Raw genomic sequence first — 17,168 nt, forward strand, 5'->3', positions numbered from 1 at the left:
AGACGGTCCGCAGTACAAGTGTATAAACTCAATCCGGAGTTATTCCGGAGTAACTCCACTTTGCCTTCAGTATGAAAACGGTACAAGGGGGGGGGACATTTTCCCCTGAGGAAAATTTGTGAAGGAAAAAAAAGATCCTCAATTGCCTATGGAAGACATACTCCCATTATATGCTCTGACTTTCAAGGGGAGGGGGGGGCACACTTGTGTAATAATAGCATATTTACATTAACAACTTTGATTTTGACTCTCAAAGGGGGGGGGTGGCACAGGCCAGATGTGCCCCCCCCTTGATCTGCCACTGATTGCACTGCTATTTGCAAGGTTTACACTCGTAGACTTTTTGTCTTGTATTGGAAATGTTTACATTCATCTTAAATTCAGGTTTATTTTCTATTTTTATCTTGCCAAATGTACATTATTTTCGTGTAACAACATTGGACCAGCAGATTAAAAGTTGTCAGAATATATTCTGACAATGTATAGGCTTATGTCTGTTGTTATTATTGAATGTTTATAATTTCAATTATAGATCATGCTGATGTATATTTCACACTGACATGTAAACAATACAAATTTCAAATTGATGGACATTAATACGGCCTAATTCGTATTGGTCTACTTTAATATTTGAATTCATTACACAATCTTAGTCCATTTTCAATTATCTATTATTTCTTCTATTTGTATATTTTTGTAAGTTTAGTTCCAGTATTATTTCTGAATCAGTCCAGTGAGCTGATCAACCAATGCTTGGTCAGTCGTTAAAAATTCTAAAACAGATGTCAATCAGCTGGCTTCCAGGCTACACTCTCTCAATTTTCCTGAAATTTACTTCTTTGAACCACAAATTCCTAGTGATGCTTATCCCATTATAAAAGTGGTTTGTGGTGGCACTGTAGGAGTTTTGAGGTTAACCTCATTAACCTTCTTATAATACTGAAACCAAAGATTTTACATTTCAGGTGTAAGGTTATATTTGGGTGTTTCTGCCCCATCATCACTAGACTCACTGTATGCAATATTCCATTAAAAACTACAACACTTGTACTAATCGTAATAATAACAAGGAGGATATAGATTTTGTACAGGATTTTAGGTATTTGTTTTAGGAATTCATTTTGATCAAAAATTTTATAAAGTTATGAAAAAAGATAAAATTCGAGAATAATGCTTCTCCATTTTACACATTTTTTTACCTGCCATCATACATTACTTATTCTTGATTATGGCATTTCATACATGATTATTTCTCTTTGAAGTCCCTATCGCAATTCAAAATCATTCTTAAAAAAGAAATGCCCATTCAATATACATGTAAACTGGAATATCAAGTTTTTGTTTCCCTCAACCACTCTTCTAGACATTTCATGCATGGATATTTCTTTTTGACATGCCAGTAAAAAATTGAAATCCCTTTCAAAAAGAATTTCCATTCACTAGCAATTATTTTAAAATCATTGTTCGTGAATGGAAATTCAACCTCTTCTATGGCCTTCCATACTTGGCAAATTGTGTTTGAAATACCCACCACAATTTGAATCCCTCTTTGCAAAGTAATCTCCCTTGAAGAATCATAAAGAACAGCAGTCATTATTCAATATTTCTGAAGGGATTTTCGTGTGCACGGATGTGACAGGTGCTTTATAAATCCAAAGTAAATTCAAGGTACCGGGATTTTCATTTCAAAACTTTCCCAGTAACATCCCTATGTTAGGTACCATATCAAGACTTTTTTTATTTAAGGGTAAATTCTATTCTCATTTGGACTCACATTTTAAAGTTTTGTTTTTCTTTCATTCTTCCATACAGGATAGGAAACTGCCTCACAAAAGATGCAAAATCAGCGCTGAAGTAAGTCTTCAATAAGGTTATTTCTCACATTACTTCATTACCTTTTCAAGCTTTCCTAACCCTTTTAACGCCCTTACATTTATACAGTTCTCTTGCCTTGCATATCAATAAGTGCTGGTCAAACTTTGGGGGAGATGCCAGATTTCTATGGTTAAAGGTCAAGAAAAATGTTGATTTGAATCAATAGAGAAAAATCAGACTAGCACAATGCTGAAAACTTCATCAAATTCGGATGTAAAATAAGAAAGTTATGACATTTCAAAGTTTCGCTGATTTTCAACAAAGAAAATTATATGAACAAGCCAGTTACATCCAAATGAGAGAGTCGATGATGTCACTAACTCACTATTTCTTTTGTTTTTAGGTGGTCTGTCTACGACAGATCACCTATTGATTTCGTCAGAATTTTCTTTATTTCTTTCTTTATTTATTCTTATCACCTATGTTTGTCGCCAACTTTTCTCCGAATTGGCTAAATCAATTTAGCTGATTTTTCTGTCATATATAGAATCTATCATAGAGACGGCATACTAAGCTTTTCAAGGTCATCTGGTCATGATGACGTCATCTACGCGCCATTTTGTAAAATTCTTCATTTGATCATATCTTCATTATCAATTATCAAAAATTAACAATATTTACATGACATTAACTTCAGGTCAAGGGTCAACTGTCAATGTCATCAAAGGTCATGTAGAGGTCATGACGCGCGCGTACGCGCACGTCAAAGGTAAAAAAATCGTCCAAATGACCTATAAATTTTTTTGGGTACGTTTCAGGTCATTTTAAGCATTTCAAAATTTTGCGCGCACACATATGCGCGTGCAGTTTCTGCGCGTTACACCTTAACGCAACGCAGAAAAACCGTTTCTTTTAATATCATTGCATTGCTAATAAAATTCTGAGCAATTTGATACATTGATCAACCTTTTACAACCATTAATATAGAAATTAACACCCATTAAAGTTTGCAGCACGTGTGCGCGCGAGCTCTCACTATAGGCCATATATGGGCAAAAACATGCCTATTGAAAATTTACTGTAGCTCTGTAAATAGTCCATTGACCCCCAATTTTTTTTTCATATATCGATAGAGTATTAGTTGTAGATTTGATTTCATGTCACCATTAACCCTAAATTATATCATGACGTCATCAAAATGGCGCCTAAACTAAAAATTTCATTTTTTTCAAAAATGACGTCATCAAATTTATGCAAATTTGGTTGTAACTTCTCGAATATAGATCGTTTTTCGCCCAGATTTCGATATGTCGTAGATTAGAATGTACTCTTTCTCCTTAGTTGACATGAATTTTCGTTTTGAGAAACGCATCATTGCGTAAAACAGCGATGAAAAGAGGCATGTCATTTTTCCTCATTTTGCGTGTAATCTCTATGGGACATGACTTTTTCCCAAAACTAGATTCGACATTCCTCTATTTCGTGAGCCATATCTCCATTTTTTCTTGTCGGTTTTCCCTGAGCTTTTAGTATGTTGTAGCTGAGATCCTACGCTTTCGCAAGTGTGCCCTCCATTTTTTGATCAGATGCCGGGATCATGCCCGTTTTTCACTTGCAAAATTGGTATTGTAATTCTATAAATTACTTGCGTGTAATCTCTATGGGGAATATCGTAGCTCAATGGATAACGCATTTGACTTGCTTTCTCGAGGGCGGAGGTTCGAGTCCTGGGGTGAACAAGATGATTTTTTTTTTCAATTTTTTTTTTCTTTTTGCCACCTCTTACATGATCCTTTATGATAATTAAAAGGCATAAAAGTTTAAATTTAGCAAGATAAAACAGATTATAATTGCTTTTTTCATATCACATGTATTTTGCGTGTAATCTCTATGGGACATGACTTTTTCTCAAAACTAGATTCGACATTCCTCTATTTCGTGAGCCATATCTCCATTTCTTCTTGTCAGTTTTGCCTGAGCTTTTAATATGTTATAGCTGAGATTCTGGGCTTTCGATAATGTGCCCTCCACTTTTTGATCAGATGCCGGGATCATGCCCGTTTTTCACTTGCAATATTGGAATTGTAATTCTCAAAATTGCTTACGTGTAAAGTCTATGGGAAATATTCTAGCTCAATCGGTTAGGCGTCAGACTTGCATCTCATTCAATCATGTGGGCAGCACGCATGCGAGCAGGGGTTTGAGTCCTGGGTGAACATGATTCTTTTTTTTTAATATCTTGCGCACGATCAATTATAACAATTCTAATAAATAATAGCTAAAATATTGCAAAATAAAACAGATTATAATCACTTTTTTTCATATTATATCTATCTAATCATATCCGTCCATCCGCTATCTGTTATAAATCTATGTATATTTCTATCTATCTATCAATCCATCCATCTGTCTGTCTATCTATCTACCTACATGACATATATGTCTATCTCTCTGTCAAATATATATCTACATGTTTGAATATGTCTCTCTCTCTCACTCTATCCATATATATGTCTATCTGTCTATCTACCTACTTTGCATATGTATCTGTCTATCTATCTCTCTCTCTGTCTAATATAATATATCAATCTGTTTAGATATGTATATCTATCTATCTTTCTATATATCCATCTATCTATCTGCCTGTCTATCTATCTTTCTATATGTATGTCGGTCTGTCTGGCTATCTATCTATATATCTATCTATCTGTCTATTTCTATTATATATATCTATTTCAATATGTCTATCTTTCTATATCAATCTATCTGTCTCTATCTATCAATCTATCTATATGTCTGTCTATCTATGTTTTATTAATATAACCACCTATCATTTATCTCTCAATCCATCACTTGATCCATCCATCGCGCCATCCATCAATATATATAGTCATGATCTATCTTCTATATATCTGTGTGAATATGTATGTCTGACGATTGTCATCACCACATTAATAATCACATTGAGCAATGGTCAAAATTTATTCTTAGGATGTCTAGAATCAAGATTATCAATCATATCTAAGTGATTCATTTTATACATTAGCCGACTCTGAATGAAAAATCATGACAGACCACCTAATTCGTCCGCATGACGAATTAAATTCTAGTTTATTGTTTGAATTATACAATATTTCAATTTTACGAATTTAACGATTAGGACTTCCTTGCCTGAAGCACAAATTCCACGTGTTCAGAGAGGAATGAAACATCATTTCACATGACAATGACAAGAAAATAAAAAATATTTCTTATTTCGTATAATAAAATACAAAAGAAATAGTGAGTGAGTGATGTCATCAGTTCCTCATTTGCATACCGACCGAGATGTGCATATAACTGTTTTGTGAAATTTTCAGTGTTATGCTTGTTGAATTTTTCTCTTTTTATTCAAATCAAGTTTTTGTTGGGATGGACTTGTCCTTTAAGGTCACTTTCCCCTTCCAGCCAAGGCCTTTCCTGGTGCTGATCAGAAAAAGAGCAAGTATTAATAGGCAAAGTGTTGTTGATATGAAATCATATCTCTCTCTTTGGTGCCAAGACATTGTTCAGTAGATCTCAAATGTTTTGGAAATCTTTTTTTTTTCATGACAACACAATTCCACATGTGGTACCCTGTCTAAATATATCAGTTTTTCTATCTAAAAATAAGGTTGCAATATCATGTGAGAGGGGGATATCCCATAGGATGTGATATTGTGACAGCCTAGTCTTTCACTATTCTGTACATTTTAAAATTTGCTATTTTTTGTCCTAGAAGCATTAGATTGACTGTATAGTTGGTATAGTGTATCAATTAATGGTCTGTGGATGTAGTTCAGAGTTGTCTATCATCAGCGAAGAATAGTCTAACCAAGAAAAGGGATGAAATGAAATGAATTCAAATTGTTAATACCAAAAGAATTCTTCATTCCAAACTTACTAATAGGCAGGGCTCCAGACTGACCTTTTTTTATCTACCGGTCTAACCTGTTCATGTCGGATCAGTAAATACCCAGTTTTTCAAAGTACGAACCTAAAGTTCACTGGTCCCCCAAAATAAAGAAAAACATTTAAAAAAAGACTTGAGTTTATTTTTCGTCTATTTTGTTTTATTGCCCCCCCCAAAAAAAAAATTAAACATACAAAACAAAACAGTACACACACACAACATAATTTATGAGAGCCATTCTTTAAGATGCCATGTGTCGCCAATTTTATAATTCACCAAAGAGGAGAAAATATCAGTCCTATTAGTTTGATATATTTTGTACTGGTCATGCCGGACCAGTAAATCTGGCTATTTCTAAAAGTTACTGGCTTTACAGCTATTTTTACTGGTCTGGGACCGTCGGACCAGTGCCAGTGTAGCATGCTCCAATAGGTCCATGAATAATGTCAACCTTGCTATTCTTCAGATTAATTGTTGGTACAGTAGTTCAGAGCTGCATGCCAGTTAGCAAGAGCCTGGCCAAGACATGCGATGCTACCCAGAACACAGGTCCTTCTTGGACAACATGATAATTCATTAATTCTTCATTCCAAATGAACCAAAATGTTAAAAAACTCCATTAATATTAGGTACAACTGTATCACCCTTTATAGATTGTTGGTGTAAGTCAGGGCTGCCAGCCAATGAACATGAGTCAAACCAAGACACATGCCCTTCCTTCAGACATCCTGGACAACTCTACATTTCAATCTTTCCAAAATACAAACACAGCATTTATTATGCGGCATCTATCTAGTAAACTATTCTGAGGCGCAGAGGGATGGGGGGGGGTTAACAGAAAAAAAACGTTTGCTTGTCTGGGTGTATGGTCAGATCAAATTATATTAACATAATACTCTCAAACTCCACAAATACCATGCATTAAATATTTTATTCCTTGTAGATTGTTGGTTGGTAATTCAGAGATGCCTGCCAGTGAGCAGGAATCAAACCAAGACACAAGTCCTTCCTCAGGACACCAACACAACTCTTCATTCATTTCAATCTTTCCAAATAACCGTCAAATACCATGCATTAAATGTTGTACTCCTAGATTGTTGGTTGGTAATTCAGAGATGCCTGCTAGAGAGCAGGAATCAAACTAAGACACAGGTCGTTCCTCAGGACACCAAGACAACCGTTCATTCATTTCAATCTTTCCAAATAACCCTCAATCTCCACAAATACCATGCATCTTCTTAAATGTTTCATTTCTTGTAGATTACTAGTTGGTAATTCAGAGATGCCTGCCAGTGAGCAGGAATCAAACCAAGACACAGGCCCTTCCTCAGGACATCCTGGACAACAGGACAGACCTTCATTTACTCAATTCTTACCAAAGGTGCTTCAGACAATCATTACCAACTTCATCAACAGGCAAGTCAAGATCAACATTGGGTGTGTTTGTACATACAGTGAGTCTAGTGATGATGGGGCAGAATCACAATTCAAATCATGATTCTGCAGAATGACAATCGCATTTAGTCAAAAGTAAAAATAAACGTCTTTCAAATCACAAGCATGAAACACGTAAAAAGGAGGTGTTCGGAAAGACGTTTCTGTACAGTTATGAACAAAAAGGTCTTATATTTAAAGCGCAATCATTCTATGAGGTCACTGTGTCGGGCTATTTTCGGTTTGACTCTTTCAAAGCTCACGTGTATATGCATGCATTTCTTTTCACATGCATTAACTTCAAGTTCTGTGTTGGTCATCGCATCGTCCACTGCTTTTCATTTTGTGTCCTTCAACTTTAAGTTCTAGTAAGTGAACTAACTGGACAATGATCTCAGTTGTTGAGTGAACATTGTCAATATTATTAAATTGGATCTACGCTGAAATTCACTTCCGAACACCATTTTGGATAAACCGACCAGATAAATAGAAGAAAACAAAATGAGGTATAATAGACTCAATTCTAGAAGTATTGTGGTTTTGTGATTCATGTTTGTGTGTGTTGAATCATGATTCAAATCATGATTCTGGGTTGAGGTCTAATAAACGCAGCCTAAGATGGTCTTTAACTGTTTTGTTTTAAGAGCATGCACGTTAAAGGACAAGTCCACCCGAATAAAAAGTTGATTTTGATAAAAAGAAAAAATCCAACAAGCATAACACTGAAAATGTCATCAAAATCGGATGTAAAATAAAAGTTGTGACATTTTAAAGTTTTGCTTAATTTCACAAAACAGTTATAGCACATCCTGGTGGGTATGCAAATGAGGAGACTGATGATGTCATCCACTCACTATTTCCTTTTGTATTTTATTATATGAAGTAGGGAATATTCTATTTTTCTCTTCATTATCAAGTGAAACAACAATTGATCCCTCCCTGAACATGTGGAAAGGGCATGGTTTAATATTTTATGATTCAGTCAAGTTGGTCCTTCCAAGTCAAATCTATATAAAATGAAATATTATATAATTCAAACAATAAAAATCAAAAGAAATAGTGAGGGACATCATCGAATGTCTCATTTGAGTTGTGCATGTCATTGTTTGGTGAAAAAAAGCAAAACTTTAAAGTGTCATTACTTTCTTATTTTAAATCCGATTTTGATGAAATTTTCAGTATTTTGCTAGTTTGATTTTTCTCTATTTATTCAAATCAACATTTTTCTGGCTTGGACTTGACCTTTAAAGATATCATAAAACTTAGTTATTGTTTTGAATTTGAATTTGTGTAATGGTGGAAATTGGAGACATTGTTTGGAGATGAATTGGGTTCATTCCGTCTGAGATGAGACCAGAGATAATTGACCTAGGACGGTTTAGGCCAACAGACAATTCACCAGTTAGACATGGTTTTGAGTACAGGAAATTCAAACATATATGTGCATGTGGCAACAGGAAATATTTTTCATAGTGGCTGTTTGTTTGTATAGGGTTAGAACATATTATCTTGGCAAGAATTAATATCCTCTCTTAAATTATCAGGAGATACCGTACATGTATGATTGGGAAACAGGTTGTGTTTCTAATTAAAGAATATCTCCTTCCATTTCATTGCACAAAAACTTACTGTCATCATGGTTACCTTGAAATAGTAACCAATCAAAATGTAGGTTTTGATAGTTATTACCATAGAGGAAAAGCTAACATACTGGTACATATTTATCTAAAAGGACTTGATTATCTTTTAAACAATCTTTTTTCTATCTATTTGTTTTTAGGTTAAAAGATCTCCGTAAGCATACGCTGTGCCTTCATGAATCTAGCTGTGTCTATTACTCCATTGAGGTAAAGTATGCAAAGTGTCAAGTGTTAGAGACACTGCAAATTTATTCTGTTGTCGGTGACAATAATGATAGTATTAAAAGAATGATGATACAAATCTGAGGAAATTGATAATAATTATTCTGTATTAGAGAGGGGGTGTATTAAGAGAAAAAAACCCAAAGTATACATGTACATGTAAATAAGCAAAATAAATATGAGGTAAATCTAAGAGGTGAGTGGAGAGAAAAAAAAGTATATAATAATTATTATATCGCCTGAAGAAAGGCGGCAAAATTGATAATAGTGATAATGATAATTATGATATACCGGTAATACAACTTGCAAATGATTATGTCTATTCTGCAGAGTTCCCAAGTCTGCAGTTTCATTATTATCATCATGGATGTAGCTTGGCTGCTATTCCACTGCTTACCCACATGCCCCACGTGTACTCATCTGTGTTAGTGGTTTTCAGCTTACTTCGGTTTCGGTACAGAATCCGTTATTCCACAGTGTCTGGTTTAAGTAAACTATGCCAGAACTTAGGCTTAGGCTCTTTATGTGTGATGGTCCTGTGATAATCTTAAGCCTTTCTCTCAAAATTATCACTCACTGCAATTACTCTTATCTAGCATTTTTTGTATTCTCCCAGGCTTCCTTAAAGGGGAAGTTCACCCTGACAAAAAGTTTATTGTAAAAATAGCAGAAAAATAATAAAAAAATATTGCTGAAGGTTTGAGAAAAATTCATCAAATAATTAAAAAGTTATTAGAATTTCAATTATTTGATTTGTGACGTCATACGCGAGCAGCATTCCTACATAGCCAATGGTAAAAAAATCAATGAAATGTCATTTTCTCAGAAAATTGAAAATGGTTTTCACTGTACCTTTTTTATATCAATAGACAAATCATTTCACACACGATCATGAATAGAAAACAAAATTAAGTCATCAGGAAACATACAAAATTTGAAATTCATGTATTTGATATTACATAACACATGGGGCAGCTGCTCGTTTATGACGTCACAAATCTAAAACTTTCTTACTCTTTTAACAGATTTTCCTCAATCCTTCACCAATATTTTGTACTATTTTTTTCTACTATTTTTACAACAAAGTTTTCTTCAGGGTGAACTTCCCCTTTAAGGAGGTTTTTCTTGGTTATACAATGCAAGGGTTCGTCAATGTCCTCAAGTCCTTTACCCAGTCCCTTCAGCAGTCTAACATCTTTCATTTTGTATCGTTTATTTTTCATAGGCTTTCTTGAGGAGATTTTTCCTAGGCTATACAATCCAGGGGTTTATCAATGTCCTCAGGTCTTTATCCAGTGCCTTCAGCAATCCTTCTAACATCCCAAAGGCACTGTATCACAAAGATAACTTCTCCCTAGGTCTCTTCTTAGGTTTCTACTCAGGTCTATTCAGGGTAAGTTCATCATTGTTTTATATATATATATATATATATATATATATATATATACTAATATATATATATATCTCCGGTTCAAGACAAGACAGATGCAACAATGTCATGTTACCTTTAGGAATACTTGTATACCTGTACATTGTGTGAAAGAGAAAAAAAATAAATATAGCAAGCGAAAGAGAGAGAGAGAAAGAAAATGAATGAGTAGGACATGCTGGATTTTGTAAATCTGTACAAGTAGTAATGTTGGGATAAAACTACTTTAAAGGCACCTTCACGAAGTTTGTTCTATGTCTTTTTCAGGAATCCTGCTCTCTTTGTCTCTACATCAGCTTAATACCCACATTCCCTGATGTGTTTCCTTATGCTAAAATGATATGATTGGCAAGGAAAATATGCTGAAAAGCGGAATTCCAGCTGAAATACACTGTTAAAACCTTTTCTGGGTACCTAAACCAGGGCCCCGTCTTACAAAGAATTGCGATTGATCCCATCAATCACAACTATGGACGGCCAGCAATGTCAACATCAATTATGCATGTTTGTGTAAAATATTTTGTTACTATGATGTATATTCATGCATTCAGTGTTTTCTGGAAAATTCACTGTGCTTCTCTTTGTTTACAAAGCACATTGTGCATATTTCCTGTAGAAAAAAATTATGACATTGATGGATTTCCATAGTTATGATTGATTGGATCAATCATAACTCTTTGTAAGACGGGGCCCAGGGGGGACAAAGCCTTGTTTGATAACCCGAGTCTATCTGTAACTCTAAAGTGAAGTCATCAGTGAAGTAATACTCCATGAAATGCACATTGAAGACGGTGATGATGATGAATGGAGTTTGTATAGACCCATCTATATCGTCGCACGCACCCTGAACCGTCCTCTCTGCGCACTTCGATGCGAAAGTTAGTTTGGCAGAAAACGCATTTAAAGAAAAGCTTTTCTAAAATCAGCAATAAGTGCACCTACAAGGAGAGCAAATTATTTACCGGCGTCTTCTTTTGATAGTTCAGGATAGCGCACTGTATCTTTTCTACGAACCGTCCTCTCCGTTACGATGCCCACTGTGGCGTAAATAATTCACTTCAAGAAAATATAAAGATACAGGATGAAACTTTGGAAACTGAACTATCGAACAAAGACACAGGTAAATAATTTGCTCTCCTTGTAGATGCAATTATTGCTGGTTTTAAAAAGCTTTCCTTTAAATGCATTTTCTGCAAAACTAACTTTCTCATCGAAGTGCACAGAGAGGACGATTTGTGGTGCTTGCGACGATATGTAAGATAGATTTTGAAGGTGCTGCCCCTCACAATATGTTACATATTACCGGTAATCACAACATATTTGCTGGAATTGAAAAGATAGATCTTTAGTTCAGGTTTGAAGGTCTCACGGTTGTTAAAATAAGAAAGTTGGATTGGTAACGGAATCCAAATGCATGGAGCAACCAAAAAGAGAATTCCATCATTGTTAGTGTTTAGGCAGTTACTGGAAATTAAGGAAGAAAGTTCCCTGTCTCTCAATATTATACAGATATTGCCTACCTAGAGTTTGAATATAACATTTCCTCTCCCCGATGGAGTTATATTTTCCCACGGGATTATTTTTTGCCCGAAGCGCAGCGCTGAGGGACAATATTCTCCCAAAGGAAAAATATAGCTTCGGAGGGGAGTTGAAATGTTATTTATTAAAACGATAAACCAGGCAATATTTGTGATATTATATAGTCTATGTGTATTCGCCATCAGATATTGCCTTCATTATCTGGCTCCAACCCGAAATTCTTGCTACAGCTCTGATCCGTCTACGTTATAATAGAAAACATTTGAAAATACATCAAGCGCGTTCTTTATGCAATCGACACTAGCGTGTACATCAATTAAACTACCTGATTACCCAACTTGTAAGCAGCGAGTGACGTCACCTTAGTGAATATTACGCCGCAATTGACAATACAACGCAGTTATATTCACTGAGGTGACGTCAAAACCTAGAATATAACAAATGCAATCCTTTGCAGCTATGATCACGTGATGGCGTATTGACCTATCACTGATTCGAATCTACACAAGCTATGTAATATATTCTTTATCTGTTTGCGTTACAGAGTGTCAACTGTCTCTTGCGATGGTTACGGAACAAAGACAGTCCCATACATGGTCTGCTAGCAGGTTTCATAGCTGGACTATCAACCATCTTCTATAGAAGCAAAACACTTTCACTCTATGTATTATCAAAGGCTGCTGAGGTAAGAATAAGAAAAAAGAGCAGAAAAGGCAGAAGATAACAAAGAAAAAAAGAAGAAGAAAAAAGCCTATTGGAATTTTACTCTTTGATCTTCTTTCAATTCATTGATTAATTGAATTGCCCACTTTTGGTGTTTCCTCCTTAATATATACTTTTAATTTATGTATTTATTTAGTTATCTATCTATCTATCTGTCTATCTATCTATCTATCTATCTGTCTGTCTGTCTGTCTGTCCATCCGTCCACCCACTTACCCATCCTCTTATCTCTTTAAAAAAAATTATTTATAAAAATCATTGCATGGAAACTTAAAGGTATTAACTTAAAGATATGGGGGCTCATCAAATTGAGACAAGAAGACAAATTCTTGTGTTTCCTCAAGTCAATTTGATGCATACAAAAAAGAGAAATGAACTTAAATCTTGTCAAGTTGTCTTCATCAGTGGAGTGCTTCATCAACATTCGCCATCTGACAAGATTTCAGATCTGACAACTTTCCTTGATTTTGATTGGCTGAGAGGCACTGTTGCTATGGTAACTGTTGGATAAAACAGGACTTGTCTGATAAATCGTCTGACAAGTCCTTTCATGAAACGCTCCCCTGGACGAGAAGAATCAAAGAAAATATCCTGGATCTTATCAGATTCCCATAACACAAATCTTACTGATTATAATTAATATTTCTGATTGATTATAAATTGTTGTCAATGCAATTAAGAAATTGATTTAAAAAACTTTCCTAACTCTGGGCTCAAATTCGATGCATATTTTGCTCATTCTTCAGCAATGACATATTTCTACTATGATCATATTTCCACATATTTTGGTTTATGTATGCTTGCAAAAACTTGGGTGGATATTTTAATTCTGTTCGAACTCATTTTGAGATATTCTCAGGTATATTTTATATTGAAATTCATGGATATTTAAAAAAAAAAAATTGTTATGCAACTCCCATCTTCCAGAACATATTCTTCAAACTTCAGGACTTGAAGTATCTTCCCATCATTCCTCATGGTGATTCCATTCTCTATGCACTTAGTACATCCATCGTCCTGCAGGCTGTAAGTATAGTTTACTTTCCTTTGCTTTAATCTGGCAATGCTTTTAGGACTTTGCCTCATAATGCCTGTTCTTGTTTACGTTCACAAAGCATGAATTTATTAGTTGTACCTCCAAATATCAACCAAATCATTTGGCGAGAGTTCATTTGCTCATGCAGCCCCTGTTTTATGGAACAAACTCTCAAATTCCCTGAAAACAATCAATTCCGTTGACAAATTCAAAACAGCTCCTAAAACATAATCATTTAAAATGTTCCTAGCCTCAACAAAATGAATGCACCAACACTTCTCCTCTCCTTTTTTTTTCTCAAGCGCATAGAGACTTATGATGTGTTATGCACTATACAAAAATTGACCATTATTTTTTATCATCATCGATCAATGTAATTATTCTGTATACTCCACACTATCAGTTTCAAGTATAGTTGAATGTGGCATGTGGTAAGACAGAAATATTATTCAAAGTCGTACACAAAAGCAGCATCTTTCCAATGATTATCAAGCCGATTCCTAAAGAATTTACCAATGTTGCATAAACCACACTTTCTGTAAGACTGTCCAAAGAACTACTGTTATTACTCTATTTGAAAAGTAGAATTCCCTTATATAAAGCCACGCATACTGCTTCTTGCTTTTCTGTGAATGGCGTCTTGTCCTCCCTTACTGCGTACAAGCAGATCAATGCTAGGGTCATAAAGATACCATACATAAAATTATAAACATCAATCATGTCTCCTCTCCTATATCTGTGAGGAAAAGATGAAATGATGAAATGAAATTGATAATAATGATATTGGGTTCATGTAAAATGGCCATTTCTGTCAAGCTATGACACTCCTGGGGACTGTTTCAGCAACAAGTTGTCATATCTGACATCTTTCCTTGATTCTGATTGGCAGAGAAGCACTGTTACTATGGTAACTGTTGGATAAAAGGGAATGAAATGTCCGACAAGTCCTTTCATGAAACGCTCCCCAGGGTCCAGTTACAGTGATTGATCATGAGGCCGATTTTTACAATTGATCATATACAATTATGAGTTGCAATCAATTGTAGAAATCAGCCCTATGGATGATCAATTGCTAAGCATTTATGTTACTGGGCCCAGGTGCTCCATAGATTTTCACCCCATCTTACAAAGAGTTACCTTCGATCCGATCAATCACAACCATGGATAGCCTGCAATGTTAACATCGAAACTGCACGTTTGTTTAGAATATTTTCCAGATATGATGCATATTTATGCATTCATTGTTTTCTTGAAAATTCAGTGTTCTTTTCTTTTATTCACAAAGGACATTGTGCCAATTTCCTGTATCAGAAATCATGACATTGGTGGATTTCCATATAGCTGAGGTTGATGGGATCAATCATAACTCTTTGTAAGACGAGGCCAGCTTTAGCATAGCTGTCAATAAGAAGCCTGTTCAATATTGCTGTAATGTATGGGTTAGAACTTAAAAGGTTAAAATGTTCTGGCAAGTGTAACTGTTTTCCCTTTCATACATTGTTTAAGGGTTACGGAAATCCTTGGTACTTTTTTAATGCAATATCCAAAATTGACCATTTTTATGATCTCCAGCAATGCCTGATTATCATTTGTTTTTTTTTCTTTCAAAGTGATTTAGAATTCCATTTAAAGATTATTCTAATGATTATTTTTGTTTCTTTCAGGCCGTGTTTGAGCCTCATCAAATTAGACCGGCTTACTGGAAGTTCCTTCTTGGTCTAACAGGAAACAAGTAAGTATCAGTGTTGTTTTATTGTACCACAACTGCCAAGTAGAATGTTTTGGCTGCATTTCATATGGAACACTGGGGAAAATTCAATAATGCATAAGTCAAGGGGGGGAGGGGTGCCATATTAATTATTGTTTAAACTCAAATTACAATTTGGAGGGGGAGATGTCCAAAACAAATTGAAAAAAAATAGTTCAGGGGTGTTTTTGTCTAGTTTGTTCATTTTGTGTTATGTTCAGAATACGTTCCGTATATGTAAGTTGATGTGTACATATCTCAAAACGGCTGAAATGCACAAAATAGTGATCTCTACCGCATGATTTTTTTCTTCTGAGAGCTAGATGAAGCTAAGTGAATTTCATAGCGTACTGAACTATGGAGCCTATGATGCTCCATAGCACTTTGAAAATATTATTTGGGATATTGCTTGTATGTACCTAATCTTTCTGTCTGTGGCTTTAATGATATAAGTCATATGTGTCGCTGGAAAGTGAGGTGTCGCACCAGGCTTGTACTTTGGGGCCATGCATTTCTTCCATTTTGAGATGAGAATACTGAAAAAGGAAAATACAACTTGGCAACTCTGTTTTACTTCTTCACCTATACCTTCCTTTCTTCGATCACTTAATGAGGAATAAATAATCTTAGCAAGCCAAATGTACAGCAAACCATATACGTATTTCACATTTACGTGTATTTTGTTTTTTTTATATGCTCACAAGTTGGGTTGTTCCTTTATGACTCTACCGCAAGACTTAATCATTTTGTGCTGTCAAATCCAAAGACTTCAGATTTTGTGTACATAATTATTCTTATAATATTACATACGTAAAGAAGAGTCCAATTGTGTATTTGGGCCATTGAGTCATGCATCACACCTTACTGTTATCTCCTACAGAGTACAACATTATGAACTTTGTAGAGTAATCCCTTTCAGCAGCTGCAAAGCTATCCTTGGATGAAAACATTCTTTGTATCAGTGCCAGTTGCCATGGTGAAGTAATGTGAAATTTCACTTGTATACATTAAAAGTGAATGTGCAAGTAAAAACTGCCTCTTGGTTTACAGCATAAGAGACCCAACAGGAGGCTGCATTGCATGGATGAATGGCAGTGCAGCTTCTCTAAATACAGCTGGAATTGTTCCTATTACAACAGATCCTGATAGGGATTCCAAATTTTGACAGTACGTCGAAAGAAAGAGAACTTGTAATCATCTGTGGTTTCTTCGGGATAGCATATTTAAGGCTGTGATCATATCGTCCAATATACATGTAAATGTGGCAGGACCAATGGTCGGAGGAAAAGGTACAGCAACTAGATGATGATGGATTTTATGGAAGAGGGTACACTGAGCAAGATGACGGTGTGTATATAGAGACTATCCCATCCAAATGAAGTGATGATATAATGCTATTCTTTGTGTTCGTATTTCCCTCTAACACTACAGATTTGCCCAGATGAACCGTAAGCTGCTGGACGTTTCCGGATCGCAAGCCTCTAAACTCGATCCTGATTACTGGCCCAAATATGATACAAGATTCACACCAAACCTCCTGGCTGCTGGTCTAGTGTGAGCCTCTCAATCTGCAGCTTAATTTCAGGTTTTAATGAGAATTATGGTGTTGACCTTGATTGAAAGTCATATTATGAACTCCTATTCAACCTAGA

General features: G+C 35.2%; 1 protein-coding gene across 1 annotated transcript; it reads left to right on the forward strand.

Moving 5' to 3' along the window:
* The first annotated feature begins 1,393 nt into the window (after nucleotides 1-1,393).
* LOC121412960 (transmembrane protein 135-like) lies at nucleotides 1,394-17,101 on the forward strand. The gene is made up of 9 exons (XM_041605722.1): nucleotides 1,394-1,399; nucleotides 1,718-1,854; nucleotides 7,007-7,162; nucleotides 8,961-9,027; nucleotides 10,268-10,435; nucleotides 12,555-12,695; nucleotides 13,661-13,759; nucleotides 15,434-15,501; nucleotides 16,948-17,101. The coding sequence occupies exons 1-9, from the start codon at nucleotides 1,394-1,396 to the stop codon at nucleotides 17,072-17,074; spliced, it is 969 nt and encodes a 322-aa protein (XP_041461656.1). The 3' UTR covers nucleotides 17,075-17,101.
* The last annotated feature ends 67 nt before the right edge of the window (nucleotides 17,102-17,168 follow it).

Source organism: Lytechinus variegatus, chromosome 4 (assembly GCF_018143015.1).
Source record: "Lytechinus variegatus isolate NC3 chromosome 4, Lvar_3.0, whole genome shotgun sequence".
NCBI lineage: Eukaryota > Metazoa > Echinodermata > Echinoidea > Temnopleuroida > Toxopneustidae > Lytechinus > Lytechinus variegatus.